General features: G+C 44.1%; 1 protein-coding gene across 5 annotated transcripts in view; it reads right to left on the reverse strand.

Annotated features, from left to right (window-relative positions):
• LOC307201894 (uncharacterized protein) overlaps positions 1-27222 on the reverse strand; it is a 78105-nt gene extending 50883 nt beyond the window's left edge. The window contains exons 1-3 of one of the 5 annotated variants that reach the window (XM_079951424.1): positions 26734-27027; positions 25128-25205; positions 2845-2922 (exon numbers count right to left, since the gene is read on the reverse strand). In XM_079951424.1, coding sequence (XP_079807550.1) covers positions 2845-2922; positions 25128-25205; positions 26734-26848 — 271 coding nt within the window. In that variant the 5' untranslated portion in view covers positions 26849-27027. Of the gene's footprint in view, positions 1-2682; positions 2923-24956; positions 25206-26733 lie in introns of all 5 variants that reach the window. The other 4 variants (XM_079951421.1, XM_079951423.1, XM_079951425.1 and 1 more) reach the window with 4 other exon arrangements.
• Between the last annotated feature and the right edge of the window lie 265 nt (positions 27223-27487).

The following is a 27487-nucleotide window of genomic DNA, read 5'->3' on the forward strand; positions in this document are numbered from 1 at the left end:
AATCCAAGTTTATGCACCAACTACTGGTGCTGAAGAAACTGAAATTGACCAATTCTATGAAGACTTACAACACCTTATAGAAGTGACACCAAAGAAGGATGTTCTTCTCATTATAGGGGATTGGAATGCTAAAGTAGGGAGTCAAGAGATGAAAGGAACAACTGGCAAGTTTGGCCTTGGAGATCAAAACGAAGCAGGGCAAAGGCTAATAGAGTTCTGTCAAGAGAACAAGCTGGTCATCACAAACACGCTTTTCCAACAACACAAGAGACGACTCTACACATGGACATCACCAGATGGGCAGCATCGAAATCAGATTGATTATATTCTCTGCAGCCAAAGATGGAGAAGCTCTATACAGTCAGCAAAAACAAGACCTGGAGCTGACTGTGGCTCAGATCATCAGCTTCTTATAGCAAAATTCAAGCTTAAACTGAAGAAAGTAGGAAAAACCACTGGGCCGGTAAGATACAATCTAAGTCAAATCCCTTATGAATACACAGTGGATGGAGGCTCGTAACATTATACAGGAGGCAGCAACGAAAACCATCCCAATGAAAAGGAAATGCAAGAAAGCAAAGTGGCTGTCCAATGAGGCCTTACAAATAGCGGGGGAGAGAAGGCAAGCAAAATGCAAGGGAGATCGTGAAACATACAGGAAATTGAATGCAGATTTCCAAAGAATAGCAAGGAGAGACAAGAAGACCTTCTTAAACAAGCAATGCAAAGAAATAGAGGAAAGCAATAGAATGGGAAGAACCAGAGATCTGTTCAAGAAAATTGGAGATATGAAAGGAACATTTCGTACAAAGATTTCCATAATAAAGGACAAAAGTGGAAAGGACCTAACAGAAGCAGAAGACATCAAGAAGAGGTGGCAAGAATACACAGAGGAATTATACCAGAAAGAAACGGATGTCTCATATACCCCAGGTAGTGTGGTTGCTGACCTTGAGCCAGACATCCTGGAGAGTGAAGTCAAATGGGCCTTAGAAAGCACTGCAAATAACAAGGCCAGTGGAAGTGATGGTATTCCAGCTGAACTATTTAAAATTTTAAAAGATGATGCTGTTAAGGTGCTACACTCAATATGCCAGCAAGTTTGGAAAACTCAGCAGTGGCCAGAAGATTGGAGAAGATCAGTCTACATCCCAATCCCAAAGAAGGGCAGTGCCAAAGAATGCTCCAACTATCGCACAATTGCACTAATTTCTCACGCTAGCAAGGTTATGCTTAAAATTCTACAAGGAAGGCTCAAGCAGTATGTGGACCGAGAACTCCCAGAAGTGCAAGCTGGATTTAGAAGAGGCAGAGGAACCAGAGACCAAATTGCAAACATGCGCTGGATTATGGAGAAAGCTAGAGAGTTCCAAAAAGACATTTACTTCTGCTTCATTGACTATGCAAAAGCCTTTGACTGTGTCGACCATGGCAAACTATGGCAAGTTCTTAAAGAAATGGGAGTGCCTGATCACCTCATCTGTCTCCTGAGAAATCTCTATGTGGGACAAGAAGCTACAGTTAGAACTGGATATGGAACAACTGACTGGTTCCAAATTGGGAAAGGAGTACGACAAGGCTGCATTTTGTCTCCCTGCTTATTTAACTTATATGCAGAATTCATCATGCGAAAGGCTGGGCTGGATGAATCCCTAGCCGGAATTAAGATTGCCGGAAGAAATATCAACAACCTCATATATGCAGATGACACAACCTTGATGGCAGAAAGTGAGGAGGAATTAAAGAACCTTTTATTGAGGGTGAAAAAGGAGAGTGCAAAATATGGTCTGAAGCTCAACATCAAAAAAACGAAGATCATGGCTACTGGTCCCATCACCTCCTGGCAAATAGAAGGGGAAGAAATGGAGGCAGTGAGAGATTTTACTTTCTTGGGCTCCATGATCACTGCAGATGGTGACAGCAGCCACGAAATTAAAAGACGCCTGCTTCTTGGGAGAAGGGCAATGACAGGCCTAGACAGCATCTTGAGAAGTAGAGACATCACCTTGCCAACAAAGGTCCGTATAGTTAAAGCTATGGTTTTCCCAGTAGTGATGTATGGAAGTGAGAGCTGGACCATAAAGAAGGCTGATCGCCGAAGAATTGATTCTTTTGAATTATGGTGCTGGAGGAGACTCTTGAGAGTCCCATGGACTGCAAGAAGATCAAACCTCTCCATTCTGAAGGAAATCAGCCCTGAGTGCTCACTGGAAGGACAGATTGTGAAGCTGAGGCTCCAGTACTTTGGCCACCTCATGAGAAGAGAAGACTCCCTGGAGAAGACCCTGATGTTGGGAAAGATGGAGGGCACAAAGAGAAGAGGGCGACAGAGGACGAGATGGTTGGATAGTGTTTTCGAGGTTACCAGCATGAGTCTGACCAAGCTGCGGGGGGCAGTGGAGGACAGGAGTGCCTGGCGTTCTCTGGTCCATGGGGTCACGAAGAGTCAGTCACGACTAAACGACTAAACAACAAAGCACCGATATCATGGCAACTGGTGGGGAAAGTCTTATCTCAACAGGCCATAATGGAAAGCAGAAATAAATTTCTGAATTAAGGAGGAAGCAGTTTTGAAATGGTCAGTCCCTGAGAGGATCTTAAGCAATCTGGAAACAATCATCCCGCTCCCAAACCATGCTTTTCAAAGGAAAACTACGTCCCAACTGTGTTGAGAGTTTTTACCTTCAGGTTCATTGACATTTCTTTGGAACCCAGGGAGGGATAGTTGACAGACGAATGTCAGAACCAATTCAATTCCTGTGTTCACCTGCGAAACGGTTATTAGTTCAGCGCTGAAGTATGCTGTGCTACCAATGCTTGCACTTATGATGCCGGAGGTGTTACCTGATTGGCCACCTGCCTGCCACGTAATCATCATGCCTTCTGGGACAGAGCCAGAGGCAGTACACATCAATATTGCACCTAAGGGAACAAAATAGACAGACAGACAGACAGACAGACAGACAGACAGACAAATGAAATTCCTGTTTTTTTAATGACTTTATATTACTGTTTTTATGGGGGCGGTTTATATTGCTTTACAGTTTTTATGTTGCTTAGTGCACTGTTTAAGATTTAAGCAGCTTAGAAATGATTTGAAAATCAGCAAATGAATAAATGCCGTAGGTTAAAACCTCTGCTTTTCATCTCAGTCCTTCCAGTCTTGCTTATGTCTGCCATCTGTTCTTCTCTACACCCCAATTCTCATCTAGTTGACACCCCCAGTAATGCTTACTTACCTCCTTCATCAAACCTTATTATACACAAATAAGCAGCCATGTAAAATATATAATGATGAGGAATTTCACTGGGATTTCTTCCCGCTAAATAGTGCCATTTAGCACTGCAAGAGATACTATTTACAAAACCTCACACACACACCCCCGTGCAGTTAATTCTGGTTTAATCAGATATTTTCATTGTGCCCAAAAAGGGGGGGTAGCATGCGTTTGCGTAGCAGGTTGTAAAATGGACAGTAGAAAAGGATATATTCTACAGTGTCTGGCACATTCAAAGAACATCGACAATGTCTATCATTTCTGGGGATGTTTAAAAATCTGCCCTTGACAAAAGCTGAAGGAAAAACATTCAGTCGGGCTAAGATAAAGGTCCTGAGTTGGACAGAATTTATTATTTTTGAGATATGTGACCCTGTTATCTCGGGGGAGCAAATTTTATTTACACCTGACTTGATGTTGTTTCCCCCCATTGTACCTTAATCTGTTTTGACTATTGCAATAAATATATTGCTCACTCGAATTATACAAGGGTTCCAAGTCAATACCAATAGATCTGATTTTCCTATGTAAGAGCTGGAACTTCTGGATTTATCAGAGTCCGTAAGTAGGTCAGAGAGTAGACTCAAAGGCTGGCAACAAAATGGAAATACAACCAGTAGTTTATTGTGCTAGCCCACACTCAATATTCCATCATGTGTATACCTAGTTCTGCACACATTGTCTCATACATAATTGAACTTGGGAGCCCCAGGAGACGTCTCAAGACGGATGTGAGGGTGACCCGACTGAGACATCTGTCACTCCATTGAACGCCAGGGCTGATCTGGCTGACCTGGCTGGCTAGGTAGGTGTCCCCCTGTTTCATGTGCATCCCCCGCTAAGCTGCACGCTCGGTGGAAGAGGAAGACTATCCCAGGTAGACGGAGTGTACTGCTCCTCGGTCAAGGCTTGATGATAGCTGTGCTCCCTGTATAGATAGAACCTCCCTGATAGAACCTCCCTCAGTAATGCAGGAATTTCAGCTAAATAATTTCAGCTACATAGTTTGTGAGAGCCCTGCCTTCTTTGCCCCTATCAGAAGAATGTCTCTGCTGTTCCCTAAACCTGAAAAGATCTCAGCACACAGAAACAGGCACTTACAAATGTTAATAAAAGGGTATTTGTTTTGGAACCATGGGATCCATCCCTTTGGAATGACTATCCCGTTTACTGCTGGCAAATAAGCAGAAAAATTGGAGTAAGAGAATCCAAGGGTTGTTATTGCTCTATTTCTAAGGGTGGTTCCAGATGCCCAGACTTCAGGTACATGCATGAGAAGGCTGCAAAGAGGAAGGAAAGAGAAGCAAACTCACCTGTATCAGCCTGGGAAGAAGTCAGTGGCAGGCTGGCCCCGCAAAAGAGTCCCACAAATGGTAAGAAGATCTTGGCCCACATTTTAGGATTCAGTGTGAATGGCATGTGAGCCACCAGGCCTGCTTATACAGCATCCTGGGAGACTTTGGTGAGATATGTTTCCCATCCGTAGCTCCACCCAGACAATCCAAGAAGAGGCTATTCTGTGAGGTTCTCAGAAAGTCCTTCCAGAAACGTGAGTGTAATTGGGATTTGTGGGAAATCCCAATAGCTATTGGGAAGTTCTATTGTTATTATTTCAATTTGTATGCCTCCTTTCATTTGGAAATCATAGGCAGTTCAGAACATAAAGGTACAACATGAGAACACAAAATACATAATCCTCTTCCCTTACCTTCGTTAGAGGACAAGATGCAGAATTAGCAAAATGGAAAAGGAACACTCTGACCTAAAACCTCTGCTGCCTTGTGGCCAGTGCTTTCCCTCCCTTAAAAAATGTTTAGGGGTTCTCTCATTTTGACTCAAGAAAATCACGATTTTATAGTTCAAATCAGGAAAAATAAATATAGTAAATGGACAAAAGTACAAAGATTCACAAAATGTTTAGGGGTATGTGTACCCCTGTGTCCCCCCCAGAAAAGAGCACTGCTTGTGGCTATACTCAATAGTGAAAGGTTTGGGCAGTAAACCCCAAGGAATAACATACACCCTATCTGCCCCAAATTTTCTGAAACCTCCATAGAAGCAACTAACACACCATGGATTCTTCCTTTGCCCTGAAACGTCCCGATTTAAGCTGCTCTTAAAGGGGTAATGGGCTTGCAGCTACCTTGCACTTTTAGTGTAGCTGAAATTTTGCCCATGTCCCTTTTAAGAGTCACTTGGCTCCCCATCTTCCATAGGCGCCCACCAGTCATTGAGTTTGGGAGGGGGGTTGATGTCACAACACACTGGTAGGAGCTAGGGGCTGTGAATGAACTGCTTCTATGAGAGCACCAGCCAGATGCAGTGCAAGGTCTACGACTCCCTGCTGGACCTTCCTGTGAACCTGCAGGTGGCCCACACCCTTGTGGTGGTGTCTGTGGTCATTCCACCCTGGACCTCCTTGTTGCCATCTCCAGAGCTGGGTGCACCAACTGCATGGAGGACCCAGGGGCCAAAGGGAAAGTCTCAGACCTTGGGAGCAGCTGGCTCTGCTTGTCTCCATCTCTTGGTCTGCCAGCACCATCATCAGTAAAAAATTTAATCGGGCAACGGCTTTTTTCTCCTGCCTTGCCCCACCCTCCAACCCTAGAAGCCTTTCCCAGACCCTGAATTTGAGAATAGCAGAAGCATCTGGGAAGAGAAAAGAGGAATTCAGAGATATTATTTTTAGAAAGGGTTTTGTAAGTTGCATGTCCTTTGAGGAACATTTTATCCTTTTGCGTGGTCTGTGGTTAGTTTTGTGATGGTTGTTGTTGTTGTTGTTGTTAAGATTTCTATACTCCCCTATACTCGCAGGTCTTGGTGGTTCAAAGGATAAAATCACAATAGAAAAACACCAAATACATAAGCAAAATGAAAATGAAAATAACCTTATAGGTTATTTTAAAAGGACATTGGATAGCAACCAACCAAAGATCTGGTTAAAGAGGAACATTTTTGCCTGGTGGCTCAATGTGTATAATGGAGGGCCATTAACAACACAAGAAAACTCCTTTTCCCCCTGCCCTGAGGTGTGAACAGAGGCAGGGATTTCAGGTGATGGGGTGGGGTGTTTGAGGGGACAGGACAAGGCAGTTTTTGAGCAAGGTTTGCTGGGAAGAAGCGGCAGGACAGGAGCTGAGCTCCATCTTGGGCAGGGAGGCTGAAGGATGCCTGCGCTGCCGCCCCATGAAATGACCACGCTGTAAGATTTGTACTCCCACCATGCAGACAGGAGGTGTAAATAGGTGAATAAACCATATTACTTAAACCTACAATAGTCTCTACTGCGTTTTCTATTCCTCCAAAGGGACACAGACCCTGTGTCAGTGCCAGGGACCCCATGGGTTCTTGCCCCCACTCGGCAAAGAGAAGGGCAGGCATTCAACTTTTGTAACAATATTTTAGGTCACACCATAGATTTGTATAACAGCATTACAATATTGGCTGTTTTATTTTCAGTTCTTTTCCTAATGTGGCTGCAGGGATCTGTTTTAAATGAAGGGGTTCCCAGCAACCAGTCTTAACCCCAATCCGGTTCTTCAAGCTGCAATGCATGGAGTCAGGACACAGGATGTGGGCTTGTATACAGGGGTGTCATCTTGCCCTCAGGATTGTGAGTGCCCACAGCCGTAACATGGAGGTGCAACATCATACGCACACGCCTGCACATAGTGCTCATTGACTTTGTGGGTGCCCAGTCCCTGCAAATTACATTATTGTGGCTGCCCAAGCACCCACGGCCCCCTGGAGCTGACTCCTATCCTTGTATATTTCCTTCTCATTCTTGCTGGTGCTATTGTGACACACCACACAGGGCCATACCTATGTATTTTTACAGGTTTCCAATTAGTGTCATTTTTTGGATTTGAGCCAGAACATAATTGTGCCATATTTGTGGGTGAGAAGATGGGAAGGAGGAGATTTCTGCCATTTTTTCAGCCGGAGGGAAATGCCAGTGAAATGGAGGATCTTGTAGACGGAGGGAGGAGTTGCCAGCTGGCTGCAGAATCTACACAGAAGTGGGCTTTTGTGCTACCCTGGTGGATGGCCGTGGCCTGTGAAAATGGCTCTAGAGTAGAACTTGGTTCAAAGGACAGCAGCCACATGAAGACAAACAGGATTGAACACTCTGGGGGTCATGGAAAGCAGGGCAGGGAACATAGCAATATCACATGCTGCTGATTGTAGCAGTTGCCAGAGGGCAGGCGAAGAGGAGGAGAGACTGCAACCGGTAAGGCCCAGCCCTGTGTGGGATGCGCCAGCTCTGAGGGGCAGGCGGAGGGTAGGGCCGGCCTGGGTGGGACGAAAGGGGGACTGGAGCAGGTTTAATCTTGCCCCTTTATTAAAAAAAATATTTATTGGTTTGTTTGTGTTTGTCTGTGTAAATTTACCAAAGAAAATCGGGACTAAGGTTTTTTGTCAGGGTGGTGGAGGGACAGTGTGTGCGATGTCCAGGGACTGCTTAAAATCACATGATCCAACTTTGAATGTATTGTTATAGATTTAGTGGTGGCATCAGTGGCGTAGCGTGGGTTGTCAGCACCCGGGGCAAGGCAAGTAATTTGCACCCCCTAACCCGTGGATTAGCACCCCCTAACCCCTTAATCGCAACAGTGATTAAGTTTAGACATAACTGATGGACAACAATTGGTATTGGTGATTTCAAGTGTATCTTATAGTGTAACCTCTGCACAGTTGCCCCTGAATTAGCTATTTGTTGTTGTTGTTTAGTCATGTCCAACTTTTGTGACCCCATGGACCAGAGCACGCCAGGCACTCCTGTCTTCCACTGCCTCCCGCAGTTTGGTCAAACTCATGTTGGTAGCTGTGAGAACACCCTAAATTAGCTATTTAGGGAGGTCTTGAAATGTGTGGACTGGGCCACCAGGGCAAGCGTCTGAACATTCATCTGATAGGAAATGTTTTGCAGGAGTGGGCAACAGATAAAAAACGTGCCATTGAGGAGGGTCATATGGCGAAGGGAGTGAGAGTGAGAAATGTCCTTATTTTCAAATGAGGAATGTTGGAGAGTATGCATACAGTGTACTCTGCCTCCCAATTTTATCCTCAAAAAAACCCTGGTGAGGTGGGTTATGTGGATAGACAGTGACTAGCCAAAAGCATTCTAGTGAACTTCATGGTTATGTGCTACACACACTTTGCTTCTACAATAATCAAACTTCAACACAATTTTGCAGGGAGATTAATCCATTCCCCATTTCTTTCCAGAACCCACCCACCACCTCAATCAAGTGATCACATCATGAGATATCTGTGAGTTTGCTCACTTTTATTTAGCCTTAGGCTACATAATTACATGGAAATTATTGAATCTGGGATAGGCTGGGGAGGGAAAACTGGGATAGGTTGAGAAAGGGGTGTGCATCACTTTTAACCCTGGGATTTCTCCTCAGGCCTCTGGGTGGGCTCCATGGTGCCTGCTGTGTGGGCCATATTGTTAGAAAAGCATTGTTTAATGTTTGGATAAGATATAAGGATTTGTTAGAAAATAAAACCCCAAGATGGTTGTCACCAATGGAAGCAAAGGCTCAGAAAAAACTCAATATGGAGGCTAAATGGCCGAAGTATTGGGAAATTTTGGAACAAGAGGGAGACAGACTAAAACTGCAGAGCTTTGAAAAATTAAAAAACAGAGTGCGAGACTGGCTCCATTATGGAGGCATATAATTTGGACAAAAAAAGTAGGCTTCCAAGTGGAAAAATCAAAATTGGAAACAGAACTGCTAGTCTCTAAAGTTAAGAATTTGTCAAGAATGTATAACCTGCTGTTGAAATGGAATACTCAAGATGAAATGGTGAAATCTGCTATTATTAAATGGGCACAAGATGTTGGACATAATATTATGATGGCTGACTGGGAACAGTTATGGACCACTGGTATGAAATTTATGGCATGCAATGCCTTAAAAGAGAATTTAATGAAAATGATCTATAGGTGGTACATAACACCAGTCAAGCTTGCAAAAATTTATCATTTGCCTGATAATAAATGCTGGAAATGTAAGGAGACAGAAGGTACTTTTTTTCCACCTTTGGTGGACATGCCCAAAGATTAAGGCATTCTGGGAGATGATCTATAATGAAATGAAAAAGGTATTTAAATATACTTTTCTGAAGAAACCAGAGGCCTTGCTTCTGGGCATGGTTGGCCAATTGGTGCCAAAGAAAGATAGAATGTTTTTTATGTATGCCACAACAGCAGCAAGAATACTTATTGCAAAGTATTGGAAGACACAAGATCTACCTACCAGGGAAGAATGGCAGATGAAACTGATGGACTACATGGAAATGGCGGAAATGACTGGCAGAATCCGAGATAGAAGAAGATTGGAAAAAAATTAAAGTATATTTAAAAAAATATTGTAAAATCAATGAATGTTAGAAAGATGCTGGAATGAATTTACATGGTCTTAGCAGAAAGGTTGTAAAGAAATAAGTTAGAATGGATTGTTAATGGGTTAAAGTGTAAAATTTAAGGTTAAATTGCGTTAAGTTAAATTATGGAACAAAATCAGAGAAAGAGGGAAAGGACATGCTGAAACAATTATGAATTAGAATACAAAAAGGGAGGTGTGAGGAAGTCAAGGAAATAAGTAAATGAAAGATAAAGATATGAAAATACTGGATGTTAGTGTTTTTAAATGTTATTGTTTAGCTGTATTGTTTTGGGGTTTCCTTTTTTTTCCTTTTTCTCTCTTCTTCTTTTTTCTTTTTAGTATTGTATTTTCCTTCATTTTTGAAGTATTGTAATCCTTTTTGTATTATTATTGTCTGTTTTTCTTTTTTCTGTAATTGTTAAACCTTAATAAATATCTTTAAAAACAACAACAACAACAAAGTGGTACGATAAGTCATCCTTGCATCGTAGTAGCTGTCATAGATATGGAATCCAAGTGTGACATTGGGTAGGAACTAAGGATTCTCATTGATTTTGTTCACAGCAAATGCCAAAGCAAGGATGTGCTGGTAGAATTTTGTCACCATTCTGCATATAGAGGTAGAATTCGTTCATCTCTTTGTATAACGAGTATGTTTCCTGCTATCATATCACAATACTGGTAATTTCTAATAGAGTCTATTGGGGGGTATTGGCCAAACCTACACACACACATGGACAGACACACACACGGACAGACACACACAAACACAACATTCTGTCATTTACAGAAAAATATATTTGTGATCTGAGCAACTACAAAAGATGCAGAGCAAACGAAGCAATTTCTTACTCTGGAACATCAAGCTGGTTCTGAGAAGGATGTTCACTGAATGAAACTTCATGAGAATGGTAAACTAACTGAGAAGCAATTCCACCAATGAAGAGAGCTCCTGGCTGGAACCACTCATGTGGAACAGGGTGGGGATCATTTCTGGGACACTCCAGAGTATCTACTTTGTACCCCATAAAGGTAAAGGTAAAGGTACCCCTGCCCGTACGGGCCAGTCTTGACAGACTCTGGGGTTGGTGCGCCCATCTCACTCAAGAGGCTGGGGGCCAGCACTGTCCGGAGACACTTCCGGGTCATGTGGCCAGCGTGACAAAGCTGCATCTGGCGAGCCAGCGCAGCACACGGAAACGCCGTTTACCTTCCTGCCAGTAAGCGGTCCCTATTTATCTACTTGCACTTTGACGTGCTTTCGAACTGCTAGGTTGGCAGGCGCTGGGACCGAGCAGCAGGAGCGCATCCTGCCGCGGGGATTCGAACCGCCGACCTTTCGATCGGCAAGCCCATGGCGCTGAGGCTTTTACCCACAGCGCCACCCGCGTCCCATTTGTACCTCATAGGAAGCAACAAAGGTAGAGCTATCAGAAGCCACAACATCTAATCAGCAAAGCATCCTCTAAATTGAGAATCTCCTCTGTACAGAAACAGAAACTACCAGACTTAACAGTCTACATAGGTTGGTGGCTAATTCTGCTAACACATCTCTTAAGAGAAATACATCAGCTATGTCTTTGACTGAGACACCAATGCATGCCTTAAGTGCTAGCAAGGTTAGCTGATGTAAGGTGGAATAAAAGGGGAAGTGTATGAAAGGAAAGTGACGGAGCCCTGCCCACTTTTCACATACTCTCAGGTGTACATTGCTTGGGGGCGTATTTATATTAATCTTCAGGTTTACTGGTTGATCATTTTCAAGTAACTTCTGGCAAGTCTTTGGAGCTTTGGGCAGTTGGAACAAATTATATGGGCTTCCATGATCCTAGGAGGCCAGTGATTAGCCCTTTACCATTTGAGTGCTGTTCCTCAACCCCACCCCCAAAGCAAATCTGTTAATTCCTTTTTCGAGATCTGATAATGACTCTCCACTGTTCCTTGCAGCATTATAATAATAAGTAGCAGGTGGCTAAGAGATCCCCATAGGAACTGCACTTCAGGAAGGAACAGAAATCAACATGTTCAAGGGCGGCATTTTGCAACTACCCATTTAATATTATATATGAATGGCCTAAGCTTTCTATCATAGTATGGCAGAATAAGAAGAATACAGGACATTCCATTTGCTAATCTAAAAAGTGACAGGTGTCCCATGCCCCCTTCACCAGAAATTTGCCCCCAGATGGGATGGATACAGTAGAATATGCTTCATCTAGTGTTGATTTGTATCCCACCGTTTCTCCAAAGAGCTGAAGTTAGCATACACACTACTACGCTTCTCTATATTATCATTACAGAACCCCTGTGATGTACATTAAGCTGAGAGATATTGAGATTTTATTTATCTATAGATGAAGCATGGAAATCATTGAATCCGGGATATGCTGAAGAGAAAGATGTAGTATAGGCTGAAGAGCTTGCAATGCTGAGGAAGGGGTGTGCATCATTTTTCACCCTGGGATTTCTCCTCAGGCCTCTGGGTGAGCTTCATGGTGTCATTGATTCAGTCAGAGTAGGAAACTATCTTTTTTTTTTTTTACTACCACTAAATATAATTAAGAAATACAAATTACATACATCAATATTTAGTATGTTATTTGTTGTTTACCATCTTATTTCCTCCCAAACATTGCATACAACAACACACATATGTGCAGACACCCACACACCCACACCCGCACAGAAAATGGTAATAATGAAAGTAAATATTTTCCCCCTTTTATCTTCCAAAATCTTTTCTTCAGCTTTGACTTCCTGTCAAGTCCCTTTGCATATGTTTTATCTTACATTTAAATGTACACAAAACAATAAACCTTTCTATATAATTTTTCTAATACATTGTGAAAACATAATAAATTCTTAATTGTTGTCCACCTGCTTTTAGTTCCTTTATCACTCGAATGCTAGCACGGAGTCAAAACTATTATTGTATTTTTGAACATATCTTCTATAACCATCCCATTTTTCTGCAAATTTTTGCTTTGAGTTTCTCTGAGTTTCCTAGTCAGTTGAGCCGTCTCCACCAATTTCTGTAATTTGATTTGCCAATCTGTTATTTTTGGAGCCTTGTGATCTTTCCATCCCTTGGCCACTAGTATACGAGCCACTGTGGTTGCATACAAAAATACCTCTCTTAGATTTTTTGAGATCTCTTTATCTAAAATACTTAATAGAAATGCCTCCGGTTTTTTAGTAAGTTATCCTCATCATCTTTTTTAATTCATCGTATATTTTCCCCAAAAAAATCTTAATCTTTTCACACATCCACCACATGTGGATCATGTCACCGTTATTTCCTCCACATCTCCAACAAGCATTTGCCAAATTTTTATACATTCTTGATAATCTGGAAGGAGTGAGGTACCACCTATGAGCCATTTTTATCATGTTCTCTCTTATATTATAAAAGGTAAAGGTACCCCTGCCCGTACGGGCCAGTCTTGACAGACTCTGGGGTTGTGCGCCCATCTCACTTAAGAGGCCAGGGGCCAGCACTGTCCGGAGACACTTCCGGGTCACGTGGCCAGCGTGACATCGCTGCTCTGGCCAGAGCCAGAGCCAGAGCCAGAGCCGCACACGGAAACGCCGTTTACCTTCCCGCTGGTAAGCGGTCCCTATTTATCTACTTGCACCCGGAGGTGCTTTCGAACTGCTAGGTTGGCAGGCGCTGGGACCGAGCAGCGGGAGCGTAGCAGGCTGCAAATTTCAAATTTACCTTCCATAAGTTTTCCCAATCTTTTAGCATAATTGGACGGCCCACATCTTTTTCCTGCCTAATTCGTTTACATAAAACTTTCAATGTTAATATGAAAATTAAGGGGAATAGTGGGCAACCTTGTCTGACCCCTTTACTGATTTCACACTCCTGTGATAAATTTCCATTTATTATGATTTTAGCTTTTTGTTTTGAATATATTGCTTCAATCCCTTTTATATACTGTATACCAAAATCCATATGGTGTAATAGACCTTTCATAAATTTCCAGGAGACCCTATCGAAAGCTTTTTCAGCATCTATGGCCATTAAGACTGCCTTCTTTTCTATTCTTAAGTCTAAATACTCTAATAAGTTTATAATGTTTCTAGTGTTGCTATAAATGTGCCTCCCGGGCAAAAAGCCAGCTTGGTCATTGTGTATAATCATCTGGAAGACTTTTTTTTATCTTTTGGCTAAAATATTTGCATATAATTTATAATCGTTATTTAGGAGTGCAATAGGCCTATAGTTGTTAATAAGTAGATTGTCGGTTCCCTGTTTTGGAATTAGTGCAATAAGGCTTTCTTTCCATAAGTCCAGCATGGTTCCATTTTTTAAGATGTTGTTCATGATACTTCTTAATGGGTCAGACAGTATGTCCTCAAATTTTTTATAATATATTGCCGGTAGGCCATCTGGCACTGGTGACTTTCCTATCTTTGCTTCCTTAATTGCTCTTTGAATTTCATACAATGTAATAGGGGCATTCAACAGTTCTTTTTGTTCTTTAGTAAGTTTCAGAAGACCGTTCTGTTCTAAATATTCTTTAACTTCTTCTGTTGTTTCATTTCCTTCCTTATAGAGTTCTCTAAAGAATTTAACAAATTGTTTCTCTATTTCTTTAGGGTTGTTTATTATTTTGCCTTCACACTTAACTATTTATAAGCCTTTCTGCCTCTCTCTTCTTAATTGCCATGTATCAGGGAACTGCCATCAGAGCAAGAGTCGGAGGCAGGGCTCCAGAGCGATGCCGGAGAGGGGAATAGCAGGGGGGAAGGATTTCAGCGTAACACCCATAGAGAAGAGGGGGAGATGGAGGAATTGGTGACAGGGCTCCAAGACCCTGCACCTGAGTCTAGTGGAGAGAGCGCTGGGACGCCCCTGCCATCCCCTTACTTGCGCAGACGAGTTCCACGCAGGGAACATAGGAGGAGACTCGGGGTCAAACAGCTTTTATGTTGGAAGAGGTTCAAGAAACGCCCACTCTCGGATTCTGCAAGTGACTAACAGGTCACGGAGGGCGAGCTCCGACCCTAAACATGGTTGGGCTAACTAACTGAACTGAAGTAATTTACGCACAAGTAACCCTTCACAACCATTACAGCAATCCGAGAGTCACTGCTGTTACTTGTGCGCAAGCAGTGGAAACATGAGCCAGACTGGAGGCACCGGGGCAGCGGAGCCGGCTGTGGGGGCGCAGGACCTATTAAAGAGGGACCAGGAGCTGGAACGGCATGTAGCACTGCTGATGGTGCGGCTGGACGAGAGGCGCACCCAGGACGCGCAGGTTACCATAAAGAAGCAATGCAGAAGCAAGAAGAAGCAGCTAAGCCAGCTGCTGCTGGCTGGAAAGCCAGACAGGATGTTTGTGACTGTTGCCATGGCAAGAAAGGGGCAGTCCATTCTCAGTATTGAGCACCGGATGTGAGCTCAATGTGTGACATATGATCTGTACAGGATGTACATGGGTGGAGTTTTGTTTGAGAGTTTCTCTCTGTTGTTCGAAGAGTGCAGACATCTTTATCTGTATGGCTGCTAAAGACAGGAATAAAAGCATGTAGTTACATTTCTGTCTGAGTCTGATTCCCCTCCCTGGGGATATGCAGGGAGGAGGAGTAGCAGTGGTGTGTTTTTTCTCACAGTCTGGGAAAAATTGCCGATACGGACCTCATCTGTTTTTCCTGCCGGGAGTCGCGGGAGGGAGGTCAAAAGGAATTCAGCCGGTGCCTGGACAGATAGGCACATACCTCTGACCAAGGCAGAATTCCAACAAGACCCACCCCAGTGGCAAAGAAGGTGCCAGGACTAGTACACAAATTTTGGGGGGAGCCCCAGAAATATAATGGATTCCGAACAGAAATAGAGTACGCCTTGCGGCTGCAGCAGGATGACTTTGCTGACGAGGCAGCGCAGGTGGCGTATATCGTGGGGCACCTTGAGGGCAATGCGAGGGAATGGGTTAGACCCCTGATGGCCGCGCAGAACCCCGCCATGAAGGACGTTCAGAAGTTTCTACAGGCAATGGACACAATGTATTCTAGCCGATTGGGGGAGAGCATCAACCAAAGGGAGTTGCTGAGATGCAAGCAGGGGGAACTTTCCGTTAGAGAATACTGGTCCCGCTTTGTGATGCTAATACACCGGCTTGAATGGGATCTGGATAGCCCTCCCATACGGATGCTGTTTGAGGAGGGGTTGTCCACAACCGTTAAAGATGAGCTCTCCCGCGCGCCCCGCCCGGAGACTATGGATCAGCTGACAAAAGCTGCGCTGGCAATAGGCGCTCGCCAGGAAGCGTGCGCTTTGGAAAGGCGGGAAGGGAGGGGAGAGCGCCATTCTGACTACCGCATTCCTGAGATGCCTAAGCTGCCTCCCGATGACGTAGTACCAATGGAAATCGATGGAGCGCGGGCGCGCAAAGTTTCTGGCGCCAACCAAGGAGGCAAAAGGGAGGGAAAGGCTGGGAAAAGCACCAAGAAGTGTTTCCTCTGCCAGCGGCCAGGACACTTTGCCAGGGTCTGTCCACAAAAAAAGGCTTGGCAAGGGATGGTGGGGGCCGCTGGAAGTGAGGAGGAGGGGGCAGAGGAAAAGGTGCAGGGAAACGCCAGCGCTTGACTGCCCACCGGGGGGCGCAGCAGCCAAGCGAACAGATAACAGAAGTGCCCCAACCGGCCCCACCCAAGGTTTCTATAGCTATAGAGGTGGTGCTAGAACTCCCAAATGGACACCCAGTCAAGGTGAAGGCAATGCTGAACTCAGGCAGCTCCTGCAATTTTTTTAGTAAGGAGTTTGCACTGGAGCACCAGATCCACCTGCTGCCACTTGATTTCCCGCTCCAAGTGACCACGATAGATGGCAGGGAGCTGCTGGAAGGGGAAGTGACACATCAAACCCCCCCTATGAGAATGAGTGCTTCCAGGCACACAGAGACCATTGCTTTTCACGTGGCCACACTGGCGGGACCCCCGATAATACTGGGCATGAGCTGGCTAGTGCTACATGATCCAGTGGTGGCCTGGCACCAACGGTCAGTCACCTTTGGGTCAGCACACTGTTTGGAACACTGTCTAGGGGGGGGAGAAACCTAGGGTGAGGTTAGCCAGAGTGGCAGCAACTACATTGAAGCAGAGAGCGGACATGCCGCCACAGTACGCGGATTTTCAGGAAGTCTTCAGCGAGAGGGAAGCAGACAAGCTACCGCCACATAGGCCCTTCGACTGCCAAATCAACCTGCTCCCGGGAGCGCAGCTCCCGGTAGGTAAGCTGTATGCCATGTCGGACAGGGAGATGCAGGAGTTGCGAGACTTTATTGACAAAAACCTTAAGAGGGGGTTCATAAGGGAATCTAAGGCGGTGGGGGGCAGCCCTGTGTTTTTTGTGGACAAGAAAAACACGGATCAGCTTAGGTTGGTCGTGGACTATAGAATTTTAAACCTTGTATCGGAACCCGTGACCTTCCCAATGCCCAGAATTGATGATATTCTGACTAGGGTGAGGAAGGGGAAGATCTTCACCAAGCTGGACCTCCGGGGAGCATACAATCTGATTAGAATAAGGAAGGGGGACGAATGGAAAACCACCATGTTCACACCCCTAGCGGCCTTTGAGTACTTAGTCATGCCATTTGGACTACAATCAGGCTCAGCCTGTTTTCAAAGCTTCATGCACCATGTGCTGGGACCCCTGCTGTACAAAAATTGTGTAGCATTTCTGGACGACGTACTGATCTATTCGGACAGTGAAAAGCAGCATGTCCGGGACGTCAGGGAAGTGCTGAAAAGGCTACAGCAGCACCAATTGTGGGTCAAGCTGGAAAAGTGCCAATTTCACGCCAGAGAGGTGGAATTTCTGGAATACAAGTTGTCGGACAAAGGACTGGCCATGGACCCTAGCAAGGTGTAGGCAGTGCTGGAATGGAAGGCCCCCAAAACCCGGAAGGATGTGCAGAGGTTCCTCGGGTTCAGCAACTTCTACCGGAAGTTCATCAAGAACTTCGCCCACTTGACCGCACCCATCATGGATTGTCTCAGTAGCAAGAAGAAGTTCGTCTGGACGGAAAGTGCCCAACGATCCTTCGAAAGGCTAAAGAAGGCGTTTGCCTCGGAGGAACAGCTCCTGCATGTGGATCTGCAGACGCCGATGAGGCTGGAGACCGACACTTCAGACAGAGCTATTGGAGCGGTGTTGCTGCAGCCGGGACGGAGCCAACACACCTGGAGGCCGTGCGCCTTCTTCTCTCGGAAACTGAACAAATCAGAGCACAACTACACGGTGTATGACCGCGAACTCCTAGCTATTTATGCAGCATTTCGGCAGTGGAGACATCTCCTAATAGGAGCACAGCACAAGATTCAGGTTTGCACGGATCACAAGAACCTGGAATATTGGAGAACAGCTCGAGTGCTCAACCAGAGACAAATTCGATGGGCACAGGAGTTCTCCAAGTTCAACTTTGAGACCAAGTACGTGCCGGGGGAAGAGAACGTGAGGGCAGATGCGCTTTCCCGGAAGCCCGAGTATACGGAAGGAGAAGGACCACTGGAAGTTCGACACGTGTTCCCTGAGGAACGATGGGTTTGCGGGGGAGTGTTGGTGGGGAAACGAGAACTAACCGAGCTGACTCGCCAGGACGAATTCGCCCAAACCAGAATCAGGGAACTCAAGGGAACTGGGGGAGATCAGGGAGGCTTTGAGGAAAGGGAAGGGCTGCTGTATTACAAGGGAGCAATGTATGTGCCCGGGGAAGCACTGCGAGAAAGGGTGCTAAGACAGCTTCATGACAACCCAACAGCGGGCACTTTGGGCAACACAAAACCATGTTACTGGTTACGAGGCAGTTCTGGTGGCCAAGGGTGAGGGAAGATGTACGGGAGTATGTACGGGGGTGTGACCGCTGCCAACGGGCCAAGGTAGAGAGGGCGGCCCCGGCGGGGTTACTGGAACCCTTACCCACACCGGGAAGACCAGGGGGGCGGTGTCGATCGATTTCATGACCCATTTACCCAAATCTAGAGGGAAGACAGCAGTCATGGTAGTTGTAGATCTGCTAACCAAAATGTGCCATTTTATAGCGTGCTCACATGCAGTAACGGCCGAGGAAACCGCCCAGTTGTTTGTGGATCACATCTTCAGGTTGCATGGGACTCCTTCGAGGGTTATCTCCGACCGAGGGAAACAATTTACCTCGAGGTTCTGGAGGAAACTCATGAACTTATTGCAGGTGGAAGTGAGGTTCTCGACTGCGAGACACCCGGAGACCAACGGGCAAGCAGAGAGGGTGAACAGTGTTTTACAGCAATATCTACGCTGCTACGTCAACGAGAGACAGAACGATTGGGTAGAGAAGCTAGCACTAGCGGAGTTTGCGTATAACAACGCTGAGCATGTGTCCACGGGGATGAGCCCGTTCATGGCTAATTATGGGTTGCACCGTAGGGCTTTTCCCGGGAGAGGGGAGGAAGGGTGGAGCGTGCCCGCCACAGAGCAGTTTGTTGAAGAAATGGAAGCTCTGCACCAGCAGCTTAAGATGAACCTGGACAGAGCGAAGGAAGTATACAAGAGACAAGCAGACAAACGTCGCCGGGAAGGGGAGACCATTAGAGTGGGGGACCGGGTGTGGTTATCCACCCAAGGCTTACCCTTCAAGGGTGGGTGTAAGAAACTGAGGCCAAAACGGCTGGGACCATTTGAGGTGACACACCAAGTGAACCCAGTGGCATTCCGGCTCAAGTTGCTGGACAGCATGAAACTCCACCCAGTATTCCATTGGTCACTGCTCTCACCGCACATAGGGGAGCGGAGGGGCCAAGAGGTAGGAGGGGAAGGGCTCACACACCCGCTACTGGAAGAAAGGGAACACCACCATGAGGTAATGGAGATCCTGGACTCGCGCTGGCGAGGGCGGCAGGTGGAGTACCTAGTGGCTTGGGAGGGGGTTCCCGCGGGAGAAATAGATGATGAATATCTGGTGGAAGATGATGAATATCTGGTGGGTATCCGAGGAAGCCAAAACCCCTTGGGAGGTTCTGGGAGGAGCAATTTGCCACCACCGATGAGGAGGAGGAATATTTTGTGGGTTTTCCGGCTTCCCAAGAGGAAGGAGGAGAATCATCAGGGGGGGAGGAATCAGATTGGGAAATCCCCCCGTGAGAAATCAGAGCAGGTGGGAAGCGGTGTTTGAGTCCACGGACGACGACAGCAGCTCCTTCCGGGGGTTTCCCGCATCGTCGGCTGAAGAAGGGGACAAGGTCCCTTCACAGGATCAGGCCGGGGGTGGAGGGGCTTCTGGGGGGGAGGTGGATGTCAGGGAACTGCCATCAGAGCAAGAGTCAGAGGCAGGGCTCCAGAGCGATGCCGGAGAGGGGAATAGCAGGGGGGAAGGATTTCAGCGTAACACCCATAGAGAAGAGGGGGAGATGGAGGAATTGGTGACAGGGCTCCAAGACCCTGCACCTGAGTCTAGTGGAGAGAGCGCTGGGACGCCCCTGCCGTCCCCTTACTTGCGCAGACGCGTTACGCGCAGGGAACATAGGAGGAGACTCGGGGTCAAACAGCTTTTATGTTGGAAGAGGTTCAAGAAACGCCCACTCTCGGATTCTGCAAGTGACTAACAGGTCACGGAGGGCGAGCTCCGACCCTAAACATGGTTGGGCTAGCAAACTAACTGAACTGAAGTAATTTACGCACAAGTAACCCTTCACAACCATTACACCATGCTAATAACCTTCCTGGTTTATTAGCATGTTCAAAGGTTTTTTGTTTCAATAATCTTAGTTTCCATTCCATTTTTGCATTTATTAGCATTAAATATTGAGATTGTAGGATCTTAATATTTCTTTTTAATTCTACACTATTTGGTTTTTTGTATAATTCCAGCTCGCTTTTTCTAATCTCCTCTAAGATTTCTTGTTGGGTTTTTTTCTTTTGTTTTCTTTGAATTACATTTTGTTGAATAAAGAAACCTCTTAAGACCGCTTTATTAGCATCCCAGACTATCTTTAAATCGGTTCAAAAAATTCCTTTAAGGTCTTTTTTGCTTTTTCTATTATTATTTCATCTCTCAATAAAGTTTCATTTAATCTCCATCTTATAGATTTCCTCTTTCCCCAAGTCAGTGTTACTTGTACTGCATTATGATCAGCTATTGTCTTTGGTTGAATTTCAGATTTACATATTTTGACTGTCAAATCTTTTGTTAACCGGATGGCATCAATTCTTCCTGCCAAGTTATTAGGATAGGAAAAAAAGTGTATTCTTTCACTGTCGGATTTTGTATTCTCCATGCGGCCTCTAAACTTAACAAATCTACTAACTGAAAAAAGGTTTTGGGGAGTTTTATTTGCTGTTTTTTAGTAGTCTTTTTGGATCTGTCTAAATCAGGATTTACCACTCCATTTTGGTCTCCTAAAAATATAATTTTCTCTCCAATAAACTCCCCCAACTCTCGTTCCAACTTTTGATAAAATTCACATTTTTTTTTCATTCGGCGCGTAAAAGCCGATAACTTTAATTCTTTCCCCCTGGACTATTATTTCTATCACAGCGACCCTTCCTTGTGAATCTTTATAGATCAATTTCGGCTCCAAATGCTTCTTTGCGTATATTACAACTCCATTCTTCTTAGATTTATCTGAAGAAACAAAATCAAGTCCCAGTTTCTTATTGGGTTAAAATTATTGTGTGTTGTTTTGTGATATGAGTCTCTTGCAAACATATCAAATCCAATTTCTGTTTGCTGAGTACAAATTCCACCTTATTTCTTTTTTTATCATTTAAACCATTAACATTCCAGGTAACAATCCTTAATTCCATTATTTACTACACAGTGATTCAACTTCTTAACAATTTTTTTTAAAAAAAATTAAAATAAATTCAGAAAAGTCACTTGTCCTTAATGCTTAAGATTCGTCCTCCTCTGATTGTTTTTTAAGATCGTCCGCCCCTCCTCCCAGCTGTCTTTTACCTCCTAACTCCTCTCTATATGTTCTCCAAAATTTGTCAACGTCCTCCCGAGTAACAAATCTTCTCCTTTTCCCTTTGTAAAAAAAAGGAAATTCCCTCAGGGAATTCCCATCTGTGCACAATTGATTTTTTATTTAGTGTTTCCACCAACGGTTTATATTTTTCCCTTTTTCTTAAAAGCCTTGATGGAACAAATTTATGAATGATTATGTCTGTTTCCTGAAATTTAAGTTTTGTCTTACTGCTAATTTGTAGTATTTTATCTCTAATATCCATATTCACAAAAGTTACCAGACAGTCCCCTGGCCAATTATTAGCTCTTGCAATTCTTGATCTGATTCTAAAGGCTCTCTCGATTTTATTTCTCATTTCCTGCTCTTCTATTCCAATCCTTTCGGCTAATTCTGATGATATTTTTTACTCTATCACTTCATCTGGTTCTTCTGGAATAGATCTAAATCTCAATGTTTTTTCACTTCTGTGCATTTCAATCATAGAGATTGCATCTAGGACTGCCTCATGGGTTTCTTTCATATCTGCCAGCTCTTTCTTAATTTTTTCTGTTTCCCCTTTTTTTTCTCTGTTCTCCTTCTGTACTTTTCTTAGCCCTTCCTCCAAACTTATCATTTTCCCTTTTAATTCTTGTACAGTCTTTGTTATTTCCAAATTTTTAACCACCAGATCATTGATTTTAACCATCATTTCTAACACCATTTTTGCATTTTCCTCTATTTTTTGCCCCATTTTATCCAACTTTTGATCTATTGATCTTATACTGTCGTTCATCTTTTCTTCATCTCTGAAATGTCTTTTCTCAGTCCCAGGAGTAGATCTCTCATTTCCAAATTAATTTCTGTGTCTTGATTTGAGTTTCTCCTGTTAAGATTTGCAGATAACACCGCTGCCACTGGATTCATAAATTTCTTATTCACATTTGGCATAACCAATTGTTTTATAATCCGTTAGTACCTGTAGCTACTTCTTTTCCTGACAAATTGTGTTTTATAATACTTCTATATTACACCTCTAATGCACAATGTCTCATCAACAATAATAATAACATAATAATAATAATAATAACATTTAACAGGGAAAAGGAGAGAAAAATAAAAATAAATTTTTACTCAGTTACCAGTTTTGTCCATTAGTTGTCAGAAATCCCCTTGTGCATTTTCCTACACATGTAACCAGCCTTTACATAACTCTTCTGTTACTTGCAGAGTAATTTCCTCTTGCCACCAATAGAGGGAAGCCCAGTAAACCCCCCGCCCTGTCGGGAGGGCCTTTTTTAATTAACACAGTTCTTTAAAATCTTCTCTTGGATTCCCCAGGCTCTTCTCACCACAAAAACTTTTTTCTCTGCACCACCTTCAACAGTCAAGAATAGTGTGAAGTAAATCAGCAAAACAGGTCGACTTCTGCAAATTTTAACACAAGGAAGTCAGGCCTCCATAGTACACAAAAACCGGAGCTTGAATGTCTATTGTGTTTCTCATTCATCTAGGTCAACTGATGCTGGGTAAACATGATCAACAGGCAGAAAACACTAGTCAGCAAAATGAATCGTTGTCACTCCACTCACCTTTCTTTTTATAGGAAATGCTCTGCAGGGGGAGGAGACACAAAAATCTGTGCTCAGGGAGAATCTAAACCCTGGTGAGGAAGGATAGGCTAAGAGACAGTGACTAGCCAAAAGCCCCACCCCCCATTGAACTTCGTGGTTATGTGCTAAACACACTTTGCTTCTACAATAATCAAACTTCAACATGATTTTGCAGGGAGATTAATCCATTCCCCACTTCTTTCCAGAACCCGCCCACCACCTTAATCAAGTAATCACATCAAGAGAGTGAGTTTGCTCACTTTTATTCAGCCTTAGGCCAAACATGGATACATGAAAATTATTTAATCTGGGATAGGCTGAAGAGGAGAAGAGAAAGGGGTTTGCATCATTTTCCACCCTGGGATTTCTCCTCAGGCCTCTGGGTGGGCTCCACGGTGCCTGCTGTGCGGGTAAACATACAGGAGTATGAAGTGCCGTTGTTCCAGTCAGAGTAGGGGACTACCACCTGGCTGAAGGCCAAGAGGGAATCCTTGATGCTGCCCTTCAAGACTCGGGGATTCACATGGTGACCTTCAAGGAGGGCATTCTTCACCCACTGGACAGAAATTTCACTTGCATTGAGCCCTATGACCATGCCGGTGAGGATTGTCTGTGCTCGCTGAAGGCTGCTTTCTTTATGGTTGGCGCGATAGAGGTTCTCATGGAGACCCTTCCCTTTGTCTTTTTATGTTTTGGGGTGGGGAAAGTATGAGAGAAAGGGAGAGGCAACAGCTATTAAGTTTAGACATAATTGATGGATAACATTTATGACACCATTTAGTGCTGATTATTTTCTGCTGGATTCTCTGACAAACATTTTTAATCTGTAGATAGAGGGTGTAAATCCTTAATGAAAGCTTTAAGGAGCAAAGGGGATTTAACTGAAGTTCTTGTGTGTGTGGACCTGAGTAGGAAGATCTGTGGCACATGCATGGGGCTTCCTTGAGCTGGGTGAGGACAAGGTGGGATAGTGGAGATTCCAGGAATATTTACACAGCTCCTTTCCCCCAACATGTATAAAGAAAGCGCCCAGCACAAAAAGCATCCCAGCCTTTCCAGAGAAGGTACTGGTGTGTAGGCTGGGTTTGAAAACCAAGGATAGATAAAAACTTCCCATATCCAATGATACCATCTCTGCAGCAGCTAACTAGGTACAGTGCTCTTAAATGTGTGGACTTGGCCACCAGGGCAAGGATATAAAAATCTGCCTTCAATAGAAGGGCACCATCTGTTCATCTAGGTCACCCTATGCTGGGTAAACATTATCGACAGGCAGATGAAGGTTAGAAGGATCCTTGGCTGAAGCTGGGAATGGTTTTTAATGGGGTGGAAATTATTGTGGGAGACACCTTGGCCCCTGCAGGGTACACTTTCTTTCCTTTCCTTCTCCCATTGTTACCTTCTGATAAAAACATGCATTTAGTATTGTTCAAGAACGGTGAAAACCTTTCTGAAGAGATAAGAGGAGAATTACTGTTCAGACCTCCACCGGACTCATTCCAGTTTCAAGTTGTGTCTTTAGCCAATACTAGCACCGATATCATGGCAACTGGTGGGGAAAGTCTTATCTCAACAGGCCATAATGGAAAGCAGAAATAAATTTCTGAATTAAGGAGGAAGCAGTCTTGAAATGATCAGTCCCTGAGATGATCTTAAGCAATCTGGAAACAATCATCCCTCTCCCAAACCATGCTTTTCAAGGAAAACTAAGTCCCAACTGTGTTGAGAGTTTTTACCTTCAGGTTCATTGACATTTGTTTGGGATCCAGGGAGGGATGCTCGACAGACGAACTTCAGCTGAAATTCATCTGCGAAAGTTCTTGTGTTCACCTGTGAAACGGGTAGTACTTCAGCGCTGAAGTATGCTGTGCTACCAATGCTTACACTTATGATGCCGGAGGTGTTACCTGATTGGCCACCTGCCTGCCACGTAATCATCATGCCTTCAGGGACAGAGCCAGAGAGAGTGCACACCAATATTTCACCTAAGGGAACAAAATAAATAGACAGACAGACAGAAAGACAGACAGACAGATGAAATTCATGGTTTTATAATGACTTAATATTGCTGTATTTATGGGGGTGGTTTATATTGCTTTACAGTTTTTATGTTGCTTAGTGCACTGTTTAAGATTTAAGCAGCTTAGAAATGATTTAAAAATCAGCAAATGAATAAATGCCGTAGGTTAAAACCTCTGCTTTTCATCTCAGTCCTTCCAGACTTGCTTTTATCTGCCGTTTGTTCTTCTCTACACCCCAGTGATTTTCCTTCTCTCTGACCCTCTTTCCCATGCATATTCTCTTTTCGTGGAATCATAGAATTCCAGAATTGGAAGGGACCCCAATGCTCATCTAGTCCAAGCCCCTGTAATGCTTACTTACTTACTTCATCAAAACTTTTCTAGGCATTACTAATATAGGGCATCCGAAAACATTTAAAATATATGCAAATAAACAGCCATGTAAAATATATAATGATGAGGAATTTCATTGGGATTTCTTCACGTTAAATAGAGCCATTTAGCCCTGCAAGAGATACTATTAACAAAACCTCAGCCCCCCTTGCAGTTAATTCCGGGTTAATCAGATATTTTCATTGTGCCGTGATGTTAGACTACCCCAAAAAGGGGGGGTAGCATGCGTTTGCATAGCAGGTTGTAAAATGGACAGTAGAAAAGGATATGTTCTACAGTGTCCAGCACATTCAAAGAACATCCACAATGTCTATCATTTCTGGGGATGTATAAAAATCTGCCCTTGACAAAAGTTGAAGGGAAAACATTCAGTCGGGCTAAGATAAAGGTCCTGCTTTGGACAGAAATTATTAATTTTGAGATATGTGACCCTGTTATCTCGGGGGAGCAAATTTTATTTACACCTGACTTGAAGTTGTTTCCCCCAATGTACCTTAATCCGGTTTGACTATTGCAATAAATATATTGCTCACTCGAATTATACAAGGGTTTCAAGATCTGATTTGAATACCAATAGATCTAATTTTCCTATGTAACAGTTGGAACTTCTGGATTTATCAGAGTCCATAAGTAGGTCAGAGAGTAGACTCAAAGGTTGGCAACAAAATGGAAATGCAACAGGTATTTTATAGTGCTAGCCCACACCCAATATTCCATCGTGTGTATACCTAGTTCTGCACACCTTGTCTCATACGTGATTGAACTTGGGAGCCCCAGGAGACGTCTCAAGAGGGATGTGAGGGTGGTCCGACTGAGACATCTGTCACCTCATTGATCACCAGGGAATGTCTCTTCTGTCCCTAAACCTACAAACGTCTCAGCCCACAGAAACAGGCACTTACAAATGTTAATAAAAGGGTATTTTTGGAAAGACTTTGAAATGACTATCCCATTTACTGCTGGCAAATAAGCAGAAAAGTTGTAGGAAGAGAATCCAAGGGTTGTTATTGCTCTGTTTCTAAGGGTGGTTCCAGATGCCCAGATTTCAGGTACATGCATGAGAAGGCTGCAAAGAGGAAGGAAAGAGAAGCAAACTCACCTGGAGCAGCCTGGGAAGAAGTCAGTGGCAGGCTGGCCCCGCAAAGGAGTCCCACAAATGGTAAGAAGATCTTGGCCCACATTTTAGGATTCAGTGTGAATGGCATGTGGGCCATCAGGCCAGCTTATATAGCATCCTGGGAGACTTTGTTGAGATATGTTTCCCATCAGTAGCTCCACCCAGACAATCCAAGAAGAGGCTATTCTGTGAGGTTCTCAGAAAGTCCTTCCAGAAACTTGAGTGTAATTGGGATTTGTGGGAAATCCTAATAGCTATGGGGAAGTTCCCCTATTGTTATTATTTAATTTTATACTACCCTTCATTAGCAGATCACAGGCAGTTCAGAACATAAAAGTACAACATGAGAACACAAAATATATATTCTTCTTCCCTTATCTTCTTTAGAGGACAAGAAGCAGAATTCGCAAAATGGAGAAGGAAGATTGGGACCTTAATTCTCTGCTGCCTTGTGATGAGGGAGCACTGATTGGCTAATGTTTGTCTGAGCCCCTTATTCATGTCCAACATCCCTATACAGTCGTACCTCAGGTTAAGTACTTAATTTGTTCCGGAGGTCCGTACTTAACCTGAAACTGTTCTTAACCTGAAGCAACACTTTAGCTAATGGGGTCTCCTGCTGCTGCCGTGCCGCCGGAGCACAATTTCTGTTCTCATCCTGAAGCAAAGTTCTTATCCTGATGTTCTGGGTTAGTGGAGTCTGTAATCTGAAGCGTATGTAACCCGAGGTATCACT

This window comes from Podarcis cretensis (assembly GCF_951804945.1).
Source record: "Podarcis cretensis genome assembly, chromosome: 13".
NCBI lineage: Eukaryota > Metazoa > Chordata > Lepidosauria > Squamata > Lacertidae > Podarcis > Podarcis cretensis.